Genomic DNA, 19,930 nt, shown 5'->3' on the forward strand with positions numbered 1-19,930 from the left:
CAATCATGACTCCTTTTACCTAGTGCCCTTCACATTTGACCATAAGATGCAAAGCTCTATTGTGGCCAGCCCCTTCCTCAGGCAAATCATCATCGCTAAAAGTAATTCTATTTACTTCAAAGAATCTTTCAGCCATTTTTTCTAGCTGATTCACCGTTGTCTTTTCTGAGACATATGCCTCGTTCAAAGTTTTGATCAATACACGACGATGCTCTTCTGAATGCAAAAGCAGAGATAACAAAGATATCTGAGCAGGAGTTTTCCTTAGTTGGTCAATGATTGAGTAGTCTTGCAATTTCATCTTCTTAAGGAATTCCTCCGCTTCTTTTTCTGCAACGGGTTCTTTCACTGGCAAGTGACTTTCCTTGGCTTGCTTAGCTTTTCTCAATTCCTCTGGTGAATAACACCTTGCAGAGCGGGTCAAGCCCCCCATTTCATGACAGTCTTGTTATAATTCCAGGGAATAGCTTTTGTGTTTGTCACTAGGAGTTGGGCAACATGTCGGATCACGACTGGCTCTGTTATATTCCTCAAACCATTATTCGGAATGATCTTTTGAAAGCCCCCGGGGATGTAAAGTTTTGTCCCACCCAATTGAACCTCAACCTTTTTTGTGCTTCCAGGAACATAGAGAATCATTTTTTCAGAACCTGCCAAGTTCAAACTAGAACTCGCACCTTTCAAAATCAACTGTGCCAATTGCGGCGGGCTCACTATCACTTTTGGTTCTGGCCTTATGGTTCTAACAACCATCTCTGTCTTGCCAGGCTTCTTATAATCCTGATCATCACAAATCATCCCAATAAAATGTGTATTATCATGAGTTGGGAGCGGATTGTTTGTGATATTAGGAGTATCCTCATTGTTTGTTACCACAATTGCCTTTGCTTCAATCAAATTTTCAATGGCTTTATTTAATGTCCAATAATTTTCGGTACTATGCCCTTGGGTGTTAGAGTGATACTCACATCTTGTATTTGATTCAAAACCTTTTGAATTTGGATTCACATAACGCAGCATAATAGGTTCAATCAACTTCAACTGCATCAACTTTCGAAATAGACTTGTATACGATTCTCCAATTGAGGTGAAATCTATCTTTGGCTCTTGTTCTCTAACATATTCTTGTCGGGGACGAGGATTATATGGTGCCTGAAAATTCGGCCGGAGTTGATGGGAGCCTTGTGGAATCGGTGCCCTCCATTGTTGGTGAGTGGGAGGCCTAACATAAGCCTGAGCATTAAACACTGTGTATTGTTGCAGGGGAACTGAGTATCGGGGGGCGGATAATAATGTTGAGGAGAATTGGATTGTCCTTGTTGGAATTGCACGTAAGAAGGAGCTATTCCTCTTTGAACTCCCCCGAACCCAGATGCCATCATGGATCCTTCCTCCTTCTTTTTCTGATTTCCGAAACTGCCTGACCCGCTTTGAATTGCTTGTGTGGTCGCCTTAAGGGCTGCCTGACTCACAATTTTGCCTGACTTCATGCCATTCTCAACTATTTCACCAATCTTAATTGCCTCAGCGAAAGGTTTACCAATGGCGGCCAACATGTAATTGAGGTAATCAGGATCCTGAGCTTGGAGAAAATAGTCAATCATTTCTGCCTCTTTCATTGGTGGTTTGACCCTAGCAGCCTTCTCTCTCCACTTGATTGCATATTTTCTGAAGCTTTCTGTTGGTTTCTTCTTTATGTTGATGAGAGAGGAGCGGTCTGGCACTATATCAATATTATACTGAAACTGTTGGACAAAATCTTGAGCCATGTCATTCCAAACGTGCCAGTGAGAGATGTCTTGATCTATGAACCACTTTGAAGCAATTCCTGTCAACTTTCCCCAAAATAAGCCATGAGCAATTCTTCTTTGCCTCCCGCTCCCCTTAATTGGTTACAATACCTCTTCAAATGGGCAACGGGATCACCATGCCCATTATACTTGTCAAACTTGGGGGTCTTGAAGCCGGGTGGCAAATGAATATGGGGAAACATGCATAGATCGTTAAACGAAACACTCTTGTGGCCCCCTAAACCCTGTATGTTTCTCATTGTTTGTTCCAAGCTCTTCATTTTTCTGGTCATTTCCTCTTGTTCCATATTCTTTTCGGGCTTTTCGATCTCAATTGGGAACATGTTATGAGGAGTATGCTTGTATGAATATGGAACCTTGAAAGTCAGTTCTGGAGAGTAATGTTGGGCATCATGAGCATCCAGTTGTGGATCATTATTGGACTTTTGAGCAAGAGCCGGTTGAGGGACAGTGAAAGTATGGACAATGGGTATAGTAGGTGGGTCATTTCTGAGGGGTGCCATTGGAGGACGTGGAATGGAGGTACTGGGGATAGTGGGAAGGTTAATGCTCGGACTGAATCCAGGTTGGTACAATGGGTTACTTGTTATGGAGATAGGCACTTGAGTGGCAACTGACACATTATGAAGATTATCCGAAGGCCCTATGGGTAGTGAGGGCGGTGCTTGTCCATTCACCCAAGCTTGGTACATCTCTGCCAATTGTTTCTTCAACACTCTTACTTCTTCAACCAGTCTTGAACCTTGTTCAATCAATTGTCCATGGACATCATCATTATCTGACTTATTCTCACTGTTGTTTGCCATTCTACTTTTTCCTTTTGATCTCGTGTTGTAAGGGTGAGTCACCAGTTTAAACCACAAACCAACCACCTCTGTTTTACTTTATCTTTTAAAATGACAAACAACAAACGTGTTAGAGTTAGGCATTTTGCAGATATTAATCACATATTATATGTCATGCACCTAATGCCATTTTCATTTCTAAAATGATCTTGGAAGGCTTTATGCTTCATCCTGGCTTATTGATTTATTGGTTTATTTTCATCTTGAATTTAACGCTTTTTTTAATCATTTTTTTTAGATTAATTATGGTTATGATCGCATCCGATGAGGATTGCCTACGTATCATGATGCCGAATGAATCAGACTATTACGTAGTTCAGGGGAAAACAATAATAGTTTTTTTTTTTTTTTAACAAAACGAAATAATACAATAACATAAAGGACATTACATTGAAAATGACTTACCAGACTCTGACAAGACTAAAAGACAGCAATTTTAAAGATTCAACAATGACTCAAACTAAAACATAACTACTACATGAAAAGTTCTAATAACTACCACTATAATTCAACTCCACAATCTTCTTGCTTTCAAACACTGGAACATCTGCTCATGGTGGGGCTTGCCCTGGTTGACCCCCTAATGTACGGTACATCCTTTCTAACTCTGCTGCAAAATGACGGGCAAAAGTAGGTGCATGCTCCAAAATCTTCTCATAATCCATCCCTTGGCAGTTCACATAACTTTGAGCGGTATAAACAACCAAATTATGGACTTGCTCTTTGAAGTACTAGAAATTCTGGTCTCGATCTTGTAACTGCTGCTGGCGAGTGGTGGCTATCTCCCTTATGTGGCCCTCACGATCTAAGGCTGACTCTAACTGAGCCCGAAGTCTAGCCTGCTCGAGTCTCACCTGAGCCATCTCCCTATCAAAATCTGCATGCTGGTATTCTCTATTGTACCTTCTTATTTCTTCCAACTGTGCATGGAGCTGAGCTTCTGAACGTACCCAATGGGCCTTCTCTCTCTCTCTCTCTCTCTCTCTCTCTCTCTCTCTCTCTCCCTCGAATTGAGCCCTCTCTTCTTCAAATTTTGTTACTTGGCGATCCTTACTTGATTCGTCCTTCTCATTTAGCTGTACGATATTTTCCTTGGCTTTGTCCAATGACTTTTCAGTCTTTGCCAAGAGGGAATCATAATCTTGTACTTTTTCCATCAGATTGGCAATGGTTCTCTAGTCTTTCCAACTTCTCACTGGCACTTCAGAGGCTTTCTTCATCTGTTGAAGTTGAGCACGAAGGGCTTCATTTTTACGGATCAGACTCTTCTTTTCCCCTTCGGTTTCTTGTTCTTGCAAGTCTTTCTCAAAATTGCGGTTTCTCAGCCTTTCTTCTAAGGCATGAATAGTTGTTTTGTATCCCTTTTCCCGTTCACCCCAGGCCAACCATTCTTGGATTTTATCATCAAAGGCTTGAACATGCGGCCTTTTTGTGGGCCTTTTGGGCTCTGGCACATCATCCACGTGAGACCTCTTCCCAAACCATATAGCATAACCCGGATCTACCTTACCTCTCGCAGGATCTGGCACCTGAGTATCATCTTTCAAGTAGCGACAACCATTCCAAATTTGCTGGATTAAAGCTTCGGGGAGTGGGGCTTCGGGGTGTAGCTCAATCACTTGCACACTCAAATCTTCATCCTTAGGTACTACTTGGTACCTTCCTAGCTGTCTTAGAACTCTGTGTGGCGCATACGGCTGGACACTTCTCAAACCCAACAACATCAAATAAATTTTTAGGGCCGACATATGTATCCCCTCTCTTAGCGAGAGCCATCCCAAAGTCCACTCAATTTGACTTGCATTTAAAGATCTTAGGTGGGATATCCAGGCTTCCACCCCTTCTGGAGAGTTGTAATCTTTTACTCTTTCTTCGTAACTCTCAATGAAATTGTCCTTGCTCAGACCATAGCTCATGAACTTGGGGTGATGTCGGAGATGCTCAATCAACCACATTTGTAATAAAATATTGCACCCTTCGAAGAATTTGGCCCCAGACTTGCAAAAAGTCAACGCCCGATAAATTTCTGATAGAATGATCGGGGCAAGAGTGTGATGTTCTTTGGTAGTGAGGACCTGTACAACCCTGGCTATGCGGGTATCAATTGTCCGCTCCTCATTTAGGAAGACCATAATTCCCAGAAATGCCATTATGAAGGCGAAACGACGATGAATCTGCCATGTGTCTTTGTTCTGCTTGTTGTTAAGGCCCTTTTCATGCATTTCAAACCCATTTGGCTGCCCGAACCTAGAGTACAGGAAGTAGAAAGAACAACACCCTTCGACTACGTTGGTCTTTCTAATTTGCTTACTGATGTTCAGAAGATCGAAGAATCGGTGTACAGAAAGAGCCCTCGGGAATATGAGCTCCTGGTTTCTCAAATCCCTGCCAAACCCGAAATATTCAGCTATCTCTTCTAAAGTGGGAGTTAGCTCAAAATCGGAGAAGCGAAAAACATTGTGAACAGGGTCCCAAAAAGTTACTAGTGCCTCAATCAAATCGTCCTGTGGTTTAATTTTCATAATATCTGTGAGGGCTCCCAGGTGCTTGGTGACCCATTTATGACCATCTTCTCCTAAATCATACCACCACATCTGAAGCTGAACTGGAGCCTCGTCTACAACTGTGAACGGTGTGTTCTGGATAGTGCTCATTTTGTACCTGTGGGTGGTTAAGGTTAGGGTTGACACTAGTCTCAAGAGACAGAACCAATGCACTCCTTTTGCAAACAATCTTTTGTAAATAATTCAATTTTAAGAAAAATCAACGAGAAGAGGGGCTATTTTTGCAATTGTGACCGAAGAAAGGGTGGTTATTTTCGCAACTATGGCCCCTTCTTACTTTCAAGGATAACTTTAGAGGTGGGGGAAGGGCATTATGGTAAAAGTGATTCCCAATTGACAGACACGTCCGTTCTTGCGAGAACAACCCTTCAACAATTTCGAAGATATTCTAAGGCTATTCCGACAGGAACGATTTGGGATTAACCGAAGCTGGGTCTGCTTATTTTTTTTTGGATTAAAAAAAACACTAGACACATTTCTTTTTTTTATTAGTTATTTTATAAAAATAGGGCCGAACCCTATGAAGGTTTCCTACATATCTCACATCCGGTGAGAATCAGACCCGCATAGTTCGTAAATATTTCAGGAATATGATGACATGTTTTTTGAAAAATTCAGACTTTTTTGGGGTAAATACTGAGATTTTCGAAAATCGGGTAAATTTTCTCCCTCATATTTTCTTCTTTCTGGTTTTCCCTCAATATTTTTATATTTTTATTTTATTTTAGAAACCGGTCAACATGCACAAACCAAATCAAACATAATGCACAAGTAGCACATAAGATGCATCAGGATGGTCTTGTAATTTCGGGTACACCTATCCTAGACGGACCCAACCCCTGTGTTGAGTCCCCAAAGTCAAATGCACGTGATGCAAACAAACGTACCTACTAGGTATCCGGCATGAGGCTATGTTATTCTAGGTTTAAACCTGGGGGTGTGTTCTTGCCATGCTTACCCAAGCGGATAACTCGAGCCGAGGTGGGAGCAATGTACCGGGAGCATGAAAGTCTACCCGGCCTAGTTACTGACCCAGCCTCGTTCTAATTGGTATGACTTCTAACAGAAAAGTGGGCCACGCGCACGTGTGCACCATAAATTCAGAAGACTCAGAAGAGAGGCGTAAGAAAATAATTTAATACAGTTCAAATAATATCAAAGCGGTAATTAGCACATTAGGCCCCAAAACACAGTAATAACATCAAATCAATAAAGCCAAGTATATATCACATTACAAGCTGGAATTCTGAACCCTGAATCAGAGATTCTGGGTTCTATTCCCCAGCAGAGTCGCCAGAGCTGTCACACCTCTTTTTTCCCTAGGGATAGGCAGCCAAAGGGGTTTTTCCAATTTAAGTGACATTAATCGAAATGAGATTATTTATTAGATTCATAGTCGCCACTTGGGATAATTTCTGGTGTCCCAAGTCACCGGTTTATTTTAAATCCCAAATCGAGGAAATTTGACTCTATTTTACGGTCCGCGAACACAGAAGACCGGATAAGGAATTCTGTTAACCCGAGAGAAGGTGTTAGGCACTCTCGGATTCCGTAGTTTTAGCACGGTCGCTTTAATCATACATGACTTAATTAAATTATTTAATTACTTATTTTAGAACCTATGTACATTTACCTTTTTACCGCTTTTAATTGCTTGATTATTCGTGATTATGAAATTATCTCGAAATGAGTCATGCGTACGTGTACTCTTTTTGTTTGGCGTGTCAAGAATCATGTACACAATTCACAATACTTAATTATTTAAGAAAGCTTGGCCAAAGTCGCGCGAACACGTACCTTGATTTATTTTAAAAATTATAATTATGTCACGCGAATGTGTACACAATCACGATGATAGATTAAGTTGCGCCTGAAGCATTTTATATAAATATTCATTTTTTAAATCAACAGAATAAGGCATCCAGCACATAACACCCAAACCATTTAAAGAAGATGAAAAGTAAAGTAAAATACTAGTAGAATAGGGAAATGTGAATTAAAAGCAATAAAAAAAAGAACCATCTAAAGACTACTGCACCCCATCCAATTTTAACTTCTCAAATGTATCATGTGAACCTTTCATTGAATGAGTTTAAAACTACCTCCTTTTATATCCTAAAGGCCAAAACTAAATAGGTGACACAAATTCACCACAATAAGTATCTAAACAAATCTATCAAAACAACAAGATGGCATGGCAATTTAGTGCCCCGGACAACTAGTAACATTCAAGTACATGAAAATAATTAAATGACAGCAGGCACTTAGAAGCAATAAACATGACCAAAACCAACACATATTTTAAAGGACTAGAGAATTTCTTTAACCAAATACTACGAAATTTTTTTTAAAAGAACAACTAAAGAATAAAATGTCATGCTGGGCACTCATCTTTAAGAGCTTTAAACCTTTTTGACAAGAGCAAATACTCAAACATTTACACACGAGAAACAAAACCAGATTAAGCACAAAAAATGGATGAAATGGGCTCCATGACACTTTTGAGTTAGACTCTAAATTCCAACGATCATTTATCAATTTTCAAGCAAAACACAAATTACTTATCATACTTAAGATTTAATGAGGCCAAATATTAAAGAGACAGAGATGAACCTTTTTGTGAAGATTTCAACAAAATCACAGCTACAATCTACTGATTTTCAAAGCTAGTAATGCTAACTTTTCTAGAACCACGAACTCGAAACCGCGAACGAAATCTCGAACTCCGGCTTCACACTAATTGACTTAACTAAACGGTTTTCCAAATGAATATTTACTCTCAAAGAACAATGATCTTTCTTCTTCTCTTTACTCAATTCTCTTTATTTTTTCCCGTCTTCCTTTGTTGCTAAAAGTGAGTGTATTATATAGTGCATTGTGTGTTTTATAATTGATGTGAGGAAGTGGAGAAGTGGGGAGGACTTATGAGGGGAGACGTGAGGGAGTTAGGGAAATGTGGGATTGGGAAGAGTAGATCGTGGGGGTTAGTTGGGACTTATATGGGGATTATGGGATTGTGATAGTTGTTAGCAAGTAAAAAAACAGATTTTTTGAGATAAAGTTTGATAACAAACTTAATATCTTTCACGTTAACTTCATTTTGCCTTTTTTTTTTAAATTTTATTTTAAAAGATAAATTAAATTATAAAGATAAGAAGATTAACCAACATTTCTTACAATATAGGAAAATTAAATATTTACATGTACTTTAAGTGATACTAAGAAAATTTTTATAGTTTAATTATTAAAAGAAACCATATATATATATAGAAATAAAATTTGTACTCTAAGAATGAGAGTATTTTTGTAGTTTTCCTTTTTTTAAAATAAAATCTATTAAGAGTAAGATAAAAGTTTAAATATTAAGATTAAATCTAAAAGAAATATTTACACTTAAATAGTATAGAATTTGGGTGAGGTCAAAAATTAGTTGTTCACAACCTCTATTACAAGCCTCTTTGTAATAACTCTATTACAAAGCTCACAACTCGACTAACTCTAGTCAAGACACAAACACAAGGTTTATGGTTTTACAAATAATTTCCTACACAGTGCTTCTAGCTAAGCTAAGTAGGAATTACAAGTAGATCACTCTAACAAAAGTACAACACAACTAAGTACATATGATAACACAACGCTGGAAATTGGTCATTCGTTTTGTTGTTCTTTGTTCTTGAAGCCCAAGAAATCACTTGCAAGATGGCAACGCACTTGAGAGAAAACTTATTTAATTTGTTGGATGTGCAAGTGTGTGTTTTTCCGCTGCTTCATGTTAATAGTATCCAAGTGATGTCACTTGGATGATGCAAGAAAATATCCGGTACAAGGTATTCCCCATAAAGTGACTGCTGCATTGTTTGAACTGTTGCGTGTGGGGAGAGGAACAATTGCAGCGGCTTTACAGCTGTGGGGAGTTGACTGGTACAGTCAGCAAGGAAATTGATGCCCATTTGTTTCCTCTATCGTTTCTAACTCTAGTTGTTAGAATTTGTGCCCGACTTGAGACTTGTTGTTCTTGAGCACTTTGAGGAGGTGTAACATGTTCCTGACCTGGTTCTTACCATTAAGTTTGTTAAGTTGGCAAATCATAACATGGCACATAACTTATCAATTTTCTCCTTTTTGATGATGACAAACTTATAATTGAAGTTCCTCCTAAGAACCAGATTACTATACAATATTTTCTGTATTCCCCCTGAACCTGTTCCCCCTCTTAATAAATAATTTTTCCCCTTTTGGCAGCATAAAAAGATTATTCACAAGTAATAAGAAAAAAAGACGTCCAGCATGGTTAACTCATGCCACATGTGTGCACACAAGTATGGCTAAAAACAGAGCATAAGAGTATAACATGCATAGTAAAAAGGACTAGGTGCTCATTAATTTTAAAAAAAGGAGAATAGAAATAGTAGGACCATTGTTATACAACCATTCACAAATCAAAACAACTTAAAAGTACCAGCCACAAAACGACAAAACAAAAAAAGGACTAGGGTAAGTTTGCACAACTTAATAGAAATCACTGGCACGTTTGCAGACACTTGCTCGTTAAACAGCCGCTCCTTCAGGTCCTCGACCTGTTTCCTGAGATCTACATTTTCCTTGGTCAAACGGGCAACCTATGTGCCTTGTGAAGTGCGGGAACCAGGTTCCTTCTGGGCCTGACTAAGCTGCCATTCAAGAATGACATTTCGTGCCTTCAACCTCCTTATCTCCTCATTTGCAGCATTCTGAGCATCAATCAATTGTGAGATAGTGGAATTGCTGCCAACCCCTCCTTTCTTATCAATACACTCACATTCCTCCAAGGTGGTCTTTGAGAAAGTCTACGTGTGAGTGCCCAATGTTGCTTTTCCCAAAGGGACTTTGAAGAAGTTAAACACCTTAGTGAGCAAGAACCCGTAGGGCAACCCATGATTACCATCCTTAACGTCTGCCACTTTCTTCATATGCTCGATCATGAGACCTGGCAGATTGATAGTGGTGTAGGCATCTGGTTCTTCCATAAGGAATAGGTATGATTTGGACGTAATGGAATGCTTTTTTGCACGTGGAAGCAAGACCTTGTTCACTATCTCGAACATCAGTTGATACACTGGAAGGAGGGGCTTCTTGTGCACCTGCTCCCCTTGCTGCACAACATCATCCTTCAGAATGGCACTTCTGAAATTGGGAAAACAAGTCCCTACAATGGATGAGATCCCTTCAGTAGGCACTCCCAAAATGTTCCCCAATACAGCCTCATCCATCACAAAGTCTACGCCGCTCACCTTTAAGCAAATATTATCATCTTCCATTGTAAACATGTCTGCGTACAAGCTACGTACCTCTTCCTAATATACCTTAGGGCTCTCACTGGTGAACAAGTGTGTCCACTTTTGAAACTCACAAATATCAACCATTTGACGTATCCCTGTCATGTCAAGAATGTCAGCGGGAAATGTTCTGTCCCACAGTACCCTATGTTTTCTCAAGTTTTCTCTGCTTTCATCTTGGCCACACTTACTTTGGCCTTCTTGGAGGAACCAGGTTCCTCGTTGTCACCAACCTTCCTTTTCACAGGTTTTCTCATTCTTTTCTCTTTCTTTGCAGACTTCTCAGACAATTTCTCATCAAACTTCTCAGACAAATATTTACCAAACTTTTCAAACACTTTTTCACCAAACTTGTCTACCTCAACATTTGCCACTTCCACAGCTTTCACATATGGCTCTCTCCTGGGTTTTGGAATCACAGATTTCTTAGAGTACTTATGAATTAAGGAAGCAGGTTCATCATTCACCTCTTCATTGTCAACATCAACAACAAGTGCTGGAGGAACTTCTTCCTCATTTACCAGCTTTCCCCCTTTCACCAGCCTCCTCATTTTCTTCACTTCTTTGTTTTTCTTCAGCACAGATTCAAGGGCTTCCTTCTTTTGCAGCCTAGTAGTAGGTTTTTTAGGAGTGGGATCTTTGGGAACTGCTCTTCTATTCCTAGCCGCAACGAAGCTTGCTACAGACATATTGTCATAGTCATTCTCATTGTTTTCATTTTCCTCTTCAAATAGAGATCTCATCTCAGGAAAGATAATGGATAATGGCTCAACATCGAAATGAGGAGAAGGAGCAGGATCAGTACTAACCTGGGGCTCTTTTGAGGAGCAAGGAGTTTCATCCCAAGTAGGAGTAGAGGGCTCCTTTTGGGCTGAGGGATTAGGTCCCTCATTTAGTTTCCCAGTAGTACTAACATGTGCCAAATTTTCAGAGGGAAGTTCCCTCTCATCATCCTTATGACTTTCACCTCCCCCCCGAGACCTAATGGTCTCAATTTCACACTCATACCCACCAACCAACCCTCCCTCTGTAGTAATTAGTAACATATTCTCAATGGATTCTTGTCCATTCACCCCCAAATTAGAATAAGAGGATACAAGAGGAACACTACCTGTAGGATTGGCAATATTCAGATCAAAACTTGGAACGAGCGCTACTGAGTCTTCACTACTACGAACCACACTTTATTGGGCTTCAGAACTCTCCCAAACTTTCTGACTAGAAACTTCCTGCCCCTGCCTCCATCTACTATTTCACCTTCTACCATTATTTCTGGCGAGGCAGAAAGAGAGGTGACAACAACGAATCGTTTGGGGTTTTGAGTCTTACGACTGCGGTGAGAACCAGAACTCAATTGGGTTGGATAGGAAGTAGTAGGTGGTTGTTGGTATGGTATGGGGTTTGTACTGGGTGACAGAGGGGACTCCGACTCACATTCTTATGCTTTATGAGACGAAGACACAGTGGGTACTATACTAGAAACGTTTGAAACTTCTGGATATTGAGACATAGTGGAGATTTGTAGTGGGGAACACGAGAAGAATAGTATTTGCTTTGAGAAAGAAAAAGGGAATTTTTGGCTTTGATATGGATAGTGAGGAAAGAGACAACGTTTGGGGTTATTTAGAGGAAGTGAGGGACCAGTTAGAAATGGGTACAAATTACTGGATAGACAGGTCGTTTAGTAGCGGGTGTAACGTTTGAGTTCTAAAGGGATGAGAGAGAGAGAGAGATTAAAATTTTTAATGGCGTGGCACTTTTACAACCGTTTAAAAATGTACATGAGAGTATAAAGGAACTACTAACCTAAGTCAAGGGAACCAGGTTCCCTAACTTAGTTTTGTAAATGTGAGCCACATCTTTTTACCAAGATGCAATGTCCCTGGCTGCTTGTTTGCTCTGTGGTTGCCATGCGTGTCTACCTATAACGGTATAGAGATGAGTTAGAACTTGCCAGAAAAAACTTTTTAGCTTTTTCACCTGTTCATTCTTTCATAGCCAATCATTGAGGGACCTGGTGCTCATTTTAACTTTATCAACCCCAATGCCAATCGATTCTTTTCAAAGTGCTCTCTGATCAGTGCTTTGGTGAAGATATCTGCTACTTGGTCTTCAGTTTTGCAAAACTTCATGCAGATAAGGCCCTTTTTAATATTGTCTCTGAGAGAATGATGTCGTACATCAATGTGCTTTGTTCTCTTATGCTAAACCGTGATCTTTGCCATGTTGAGAGTACTGGTATTAACACACAGTAATGGCACGTAATCAGAGAATACACCAAAGTCCTCCAGTTGTTGCTTGATCTACAACAGTTGAGCACAACAAGTGGCAGCTGCTACATACTCAGCTTCTGCAGTTGAAAGAGCCACATAGTTTTGTTTCTTTGTACCCTATGAAATCAAACACGATCCCAGAAAATGTGCCATTCTAGGTGTGCTCTTTCTATCCACCAGATACCCAGTATAATCAACATCAGCATACCCGATTAAGTCAAAATTGTCCCTTGAAGAATAGTAGAGAACTAGGTCCTATGTTCCTTTAAGATTCCTTAGAATCCTCTTGGCAGCTTTAAGATGAGATTCCTTTGGACTAGATTGAAATCTAGCACTTAATCCCACACTGAATACGATATCAGGTCTACTAGCTATGAGATACAAGAGTGAACCAATAATGCCTCTGTACATAGTTTCATTCGCATGAGAACCAGGTTTATCCATGTCCAGACGGGTGGCAGTGGCAATTGGAGTATTAATGGTTTTTGAACTTTCTATCTCAGATCTCTTTAGGAGCTCTTTAATGTACTTCTACTAGCTTATCATCGTTCCCTTAAGGGTTTGCTTAAATTGCAACCCTAAGAAAAAATTCAATTCCCCCATCATGCTCATTTCAAACTCGCTTCCCATAAGCTTTGAAAACTCCTCACACAAGGAGTCGTTTGTTGCACCAAAGATGATATCGTCAACATAAACGTGTACAATGAGCAGGTTCCTTCCCCGTTTCTTCATAAATAAGGTGTTTTCAATATTTCCTCTTGTAAAGCCATTTTCAAAAAAAACTTGGACAATCTTTCATACCATGCACGAGGGGCATGCTTCAGTCCATATAATGCCTTGTCAAGTTTGAATACATGTTCAGGATTCTCCTGACACTCAAACCCAGGTGGTTGTTTGACAAAGACTTCTTCCTTTAAATATCCATTCAAAAATGCACTTTTGACATCCATTTGGAATAATTTGAATTCCATATGAGATGCAAAAGTAATGAGAATTCTGATGGCTTCCATTCGAGAAACTGGAGCAAAAGTTTCATCATAGTCGATCCCTTCTTCTTGATTGTAGCCTTGAACTACTAACCTGGCCTTGTTCCTTATTGTATTCCCAAATTCATCAAGCTTGTTACTGAACACCCACCTAGTTCATATGATCGTTTTATCTGAGGGACGAGGGACCAGGTACCATACAAGGTTCCTCTCAAATTGATGAAGTTCATCTTGCATAGCAGTAATCCAGTCAGCATCTTTCAATGCCTCATTGATACTTTTAGGTTCAATCTGAGAAAGGAAGGCTGAGAAGGCAAACGAGCTTCTTGTCTTTAATCTGGTTTGAATTCCCGAATCAAGAAAAGTGATCACATTTTGGAGAGGATGTGAACTTTTGTGCTTCTAGTTAGACACCTGAATCTCATTGTATGAAGATCTAGGTTCCTCAGAATGGGACCAATTGTTTGCATCTATGGATGGGTGAGTACCACTTCTCTGCTCAGCATCAAGAGTTCCTTGCACGACATCAACAACTTTATCCTCTGCTTCAATTATTGTGATGGAGGAGCCAGGTTCTTCTGCATTAGCTGAGAATTCTGTTGTATTTTCTTTGTTGAATTCCTTGACTTGGCTCATCAATTCTGCCTTTCCATTTGCCATATCAATGACTTCTCCAGGAACCTTCGACTGCTCTCCGTCTTGATCAATCTTATCATGTGAATTTTTCCTACATAGGTGGTGTGATACATCAAAGATTACATGTATGATTTCTTTAATACATTGAGTCCTTTTGTTTTAGACCTTGTATGCTTTGCTCTCTGAGGAATATCCAAGAAATATTCCTTCATCACTTTTGGCGTCAAACTTTCCCAGCGCTTCCTTACCATTATTTAGAATGAAGCATTTACATCCAAACGTTCTTAGGTGAGTTAGCTTGGGCTTTCTCCCGTTCAGCAATTCATATGGGATTTTGTTGAGGAGGGACCTGATCATGCACTGTTCACCAAGTAGCCCAAAAGCCTTTTGCTATGCCACTGTCAATTAGCATAGTTCTTGCCATGTCTTCAAGAGTCATATTTTTTCTCTCCACAACACCATTTTGTTAGGGTGTTCTGGGAGCTAAATAATTGTGACTTATGCCATTTTCAGCACACAATTCGTCGAATTTTGCATTGTCAAACTCCGTGCCATGATCATACCTTATACTTACAATATTATGGCTCATCGTCACTTGAATATGCTTCACAAATACAACAAATACTGGAAAGGTTTCATCCTTGGTTTTGAGAAATAAGGTCCATGTGAATCTGGAATAGTCGTCAACTATGACAAAGATGTACTTCTTTTATCCTCTACTTGGAACCCTCATAGGTCCACATATATCCATATGGAGGAGATCAAGTGGACTTGAGGTGCTTACTTCATTCTTAGGTTTGAAAAAGGGACTGACTTGCTTTCCTCTTACACAAGCATCACATACCTTGTGACCTTTGAACCTTGACTTGGGCAGCCCACGGACCAGGTCCTTCTTGACCAACTTGTTCAGCAATGAAAAACTTGCATGTCCCAATCTTCGGTGCCACAACTCAGCATTATCATCAACAACACTCAGACATGTAAGATTCCCATTGTGCAAGGACACAAAATCAGCAACATAGATATTTTTGTATCTTTTTGCCAACAGAACCACTTCACCAGTCACAAGTGTTACACCCCATATTTTTGTACGTGAAAGTACGTCGTAAGTCAATTGATGTAAGTTTGAAAATGAGATCCTCTTTGAAAGTATATAAAGTGATTTAATGATGTTACGTCCCATTATCGCAAGTCTTTAAGAGTTATCATCGGGGACAAATGTTTCTAAGGGGACATGTTATGACACCCCATACTTCAGACGTCACTGTCATTATAAGACTATCTAATGTAAGCTAAAAAAGGATAAAATTTTGCTATAAGGATAAAAAAGGTTTATCGAAATCTTAAGTAAGTTAAGATGAATATGAGGCATTTTAATCATTATTTAAATGCGTTTAAAGTCATGATATGACTATATATGATGTTTGGATATGAAATATAAAGTTAGTGAAAAATGGGATTTAAGTTGCGGAAAATATCGAGCTAAGATTTGCCTTGTAACGAGCCGTTTTGAGAAATTAATTCGTAAGCCTTATGATGTCATTTTGGGACATATATCATATAAAAATGAATGTATTTGAACCTATTTTACAACGGTCCAAACCATTTATTCATACGATATCAGGGTAGAGAAATATGGATTTTTAAAGTAGGGTCGCCAAATCACGTCGCTGCACTTCGGAGAAACTGGCAGGTTTATAGGCTAGGTTGAGAGGAAGTTTTCTCCCAATATTTAGAGTTACAGGGAGATATTTATATGGAATTAAAGCCCCATGTATCTAGTTTCTAACTCCACAAACCATTTGTCAATACGATATCGGTGTAGTGAGATATTTGCATTTTCGCGAGACTGCGTAGGAAGCCCCTATGGGACCCACTTGGTCGGGGCTCGACCTTCACTTATTCTTATCTCGTTTTTAGGATGAGCTTTGCTCATTTTTCGTCCTCCTTCCAGCCTCACACTCTCCAAACCCTCCTAAACAGTTTCCCAAAGGCTCCAAACAAATTCCAAATAAATACACCATAATCAAACATCAAAGTTAGCCTAAGTGAAGAAGAAAGTCTCTATAGTGTTGTGGTGTGATTGAGGGTTGTTGTGAGCTACACCAGCTGGGGATTTCAAGTTGTATATACTGCCTAAGGTATGTAAATCATGTTCTTGGTTGTGCTTAAGGTTAATCATGTGTTGTTTGAGTTAAAATCTTCAAGATAGTAATTGACATGACATAAGAAATCGTTATCTTTTTTTTTTGTGGGCTGTATTGAGGCTATATATATGATTTGTTGTGGCTGGAAATTTTTATAAATAGTTTGATTATGTTGTGCCTGCTGTTGTTAAGATTATCTATGTGCTAATTCAGTGGATTGAAGAAGATAACGTAAAAAATAAGAGGTTGACGATAAAGGTTAAGGTGCTAGGCGTGTGGACTATTTTTGAAGATTATTCTTATGATGTTTTGGGATAAAAATGATATGGTAAGCATAAGTATGATGCTATATAAGTTGTAGGTAGATTCATGGAAAAGGAATTGGATTAAATTATATTTTGTTAATTGTAAATCGAGCTTGCCGCTCAAAATGGTTGTTGAAGTAATCAGAGAGCTTATTGTGAATTATATTGTTGTTGTTTGGGCTGTTTGGTGACTTTTAGTAACTTATGGGTTGTAGGGGAGGTGCTTTCCGTTTTCTTGTAGAATATTGGCTTTGAAATATGAGAGTTACAATGCTTATATGATGACATCAAAGTCGGGTTACTCATTGTAGACGTAAGAAGATCATATTGAGCTTAGTTGACGATTGGAGAGAAGATTGCAAAGGTATGTTAAGGCTATCCCTTCTTTCCTTTTGGCATGATCCATATGATGCAACAAAACGAGCAAGCACGCAACTTTCATAAATGATTCTATTCTTAGAAGTACTAGGGATACCTATGTTCTTGATTCCCCATGTGTCCTATTATTCTATCGTCTGTTCATGGGTCTCAGAAAATACGTAAGTTGATAATGTTTATATTATGATATTAACCGAAGGAATATTGATCTTATGACATTCTGAGAGATCTTAATGACTTACTTCATTATGCATTGCATTCATTTATACATGTACATTGACCCATGACCAGATAACGTTATATTTGTGTATATTATATGTATATGGGATATGGGAAAAGGTTATGGTGTTATATATGCACCACCACCTGATCAGCTGGTATACGTTGATGATTTCGCCCACAATGGCTAAGATGATATGATGGGATACCCATAGAGGCTCGATGATATTATTTACGCATATACCTATGCATGGTATGGAATTTATACGCATATGCATGACATTATAAATTTTTCATGATTCACAGAGCTATTCAGAATTACAAGTTGAGTTCTTTACTCCATGTTTCTTTCATGTATTATATATACTACTGTCATGCCTTACATACTTGGTACTTTATTTGTACTGATGTCCCTTTTGCCTGGGGACGCTGTGTTTTATGCATGCAGGTCCCGATAGACAGATTGAGAGTCCTCCTAGTAGGCTATCAGCTCAGCGGAAGGTGTTGGTGCACTCCACTTACTCCGGAGTTGCCTATCTGGTCAGTATGATTTGGACATGTATTGATTGGTATGGAGGGGCCATATCTTGAACTTTTTGACATTTATGTACTCGTAGAGGCTTGTAGACAGATGTCATTTATATGGATGCTTGTATGGCCTTGTCGGCCTATGTTTTGAGTATACAAATGATCATATCAGCCTTATAGGCCCGTATGTCACATGTATAAGTTTCTATATCATGTTGGGTCGTCCTATGTCTAGTATTCCCTTTATTTTATTCTGGTTATCTCATGACGTCCCTTCTGGCCCATTTAACCATGATGGTATGATAAGAAAGATATGTTACGTTGGTATTCAGTTGAGGAGTGCTCGTCGCGGCCCTACGGTTTGGGTCGTGACAAATGTGGTATCAGAGTAGTTCTGTCCTAGGGAGTCTACAAGCCGTATCTAGTAAAGTCTTGTTTATGGGTGTGTTGTACACCATACTTATAAGCAGGAGGCTACAGGGCATTTAGGACTTTCACTCTTTCTTCTTACTCTAAATCATATGGTAGAGCTCAGTTTAAGAATTCAAACTCTTAAATTTTATTTTATTCGTAATACAAAGATACCTACATCCAGAAAGACAGTTGGTAAGAGATTGAATGTGGCGTGGAAGGGTTGAGTCATAGGAACTCGATTTTGCATCATGCTTATGATGAGTAAATGTGAGGTCTTCAGTAGATCATGTGTGTACTAATATGTGTAAGCTTCTTGATAAGGAGACCTAAGGCAAGAATATCTATCCACCCATATGGTAAAAAGAAATATGAGAATCAGAAAGTAGCTACAAGTTTCGGCAAGTAAAAGAAGCAAGATGAAGAAGGGCACGAGGTACCTAGTTAATGAAGATTATCAGTATTTGCAATTCAGACAGAGAAATACAAGCATTATGAGTTACTTTCAACAGTAATATAGTTATATACAATTGGCCACACTCATCTTAATTATGCCCTATGGGAGCCATGAGATATAGTTTAGAGTAACCCAAAAATGGTGGATGGATTGTTATCATTAGCTAACATTTCCGAAGATAGTGCAAATGTGGTAATAGATCTCCTTATGAGACACCCAGATGGTGAACTCTAGAATAGTACAGTCAGATATGAATATTAGAATGTTCAGAAATTTCAGAAGATAGGCAGTGGAATCCTAGAAGGGATAAATATTTATCTTAGTATGACTCCAGTCCCGAGTAAAAAAAAAGGAGAATGTTAGGTATTCCGAAGAGCCAGTGAGATGAAGCAAGGGGAGCTAAAAGTGAAAGAATATTTTGTTGAAGTTTTCAGAATAAAGTGACAGACAAAAATATTATCCGGAGAATAAGAAGAGAGTAAATGAAGCATCATGAGTAAGATGTGATATATGGGTGATAACGGTAAATCAAAATATGACACGATGACAGAGTCTATAGTCAAGTGAAGGAAAAGATAAGAGGAGACATGCCTTGAAACAATAGAGATAAAGTCATAAAGTCATATCCTTCTTTTGAGAAATAAGTTGGTGACTCCAACGTGATTACCAGAAGGAAACGTTAGACCCCGAAGTAATAAAAATTAGTATGAGCTGGTGAACAAGATAAAATGAATATGAATTAAGGACCAAATGATTTGACAATAGCCTGCATCATGAGAATTTTAGAGATCACATTCCGGCGATAATAGAATGGACAACAGAAGAATAACCTTTAAAGGACATTCAGGAAGAACGCTTCCCTAAAGCGAGCACTGTGAGCAAAGTTAAGCTTAAGGGACTAAGTGTGCCAGTTACACTAGGTGTCACCCTCGTGCGTAAGAACTTTAGTTATCCTTGGTACAGAAAGGTTACCGCAAGGCGGATAAGATATCAATAAAGATGTGAAAAGACGCCAAAGATGAAGAGGTAACTATGGAATAGTAAAGAAAGAATGC

General features: G+C 39.1%; 3 protein-coding genes across 3 annotated transcripts; all 3 read right to left on the reverse strand.

Annotated features, from left to right (window-relative positions):
* Window positions 1–420: 420 nt before the first annotated feature.
* LOC138905169 (uncharacterized) lies at window positions 421–1,619 on the reverse strand. The gene is made up of 2 exons (XM_070193674.1): window positions 1,332–1,619; window positions 421–1,233 (listed from the first exon to the last, which is right to left on the reverse strand). Exons 1-2 carry the CDS (start codon window positions 1,617–1,619, stop codon window positions 421–423), a joined length of 1,101 nt encoding a protein of 366 aa, XP_070049775.1.
* Window positions 1,620–3,387: 1,768 nt separating this feature from the next.
* Window positions 3,388–3,813, reverse strand: LOC138905170 (WD40 repeat-containing protein HOS15-like). The gene has a single exon (XM_070193675.1). The coding sequence runs from the start codon at window positions 3,811–3,813 to the stop codon at window positions 3,388–3,390; it is 426 nt and encodes a 141-aa protein (XP_070049776.1).
* An 18-nt stretch (window positions 3,814–3,831) lies between these two features.
* Window positions 3,832–5,310, reverse strand: LOC138905171 (uncharacterized). Its single transcript, XM_070193677.1, has one exon. The coding sequence runs from the start codon at window positions 5,308–5,310 to the stop codon at window positions 3,832–3,834; it is 1,479 nt and encodes a 492-aa protein (XP_070049778.1).
* Window positions 5,311–19,930: the final 14,620 nt, after the last annotated feature.

The sequence above is a fragment of the Nicotiana tomentosiformis genome, chromosome 2 (genome assembly GCF_000390325.3).
Source record: "Nicotiana tomentosiformis chromosome 2, ASM39032v3, whole genome shotgun sequence".
Lineage (NCBI taxonomy): Eukaryota > Viridiplantae > Streptophyta > Magnoliopsida > Solanales > Solanaceae > Nicotiana > Nicotiana tomentosiformis.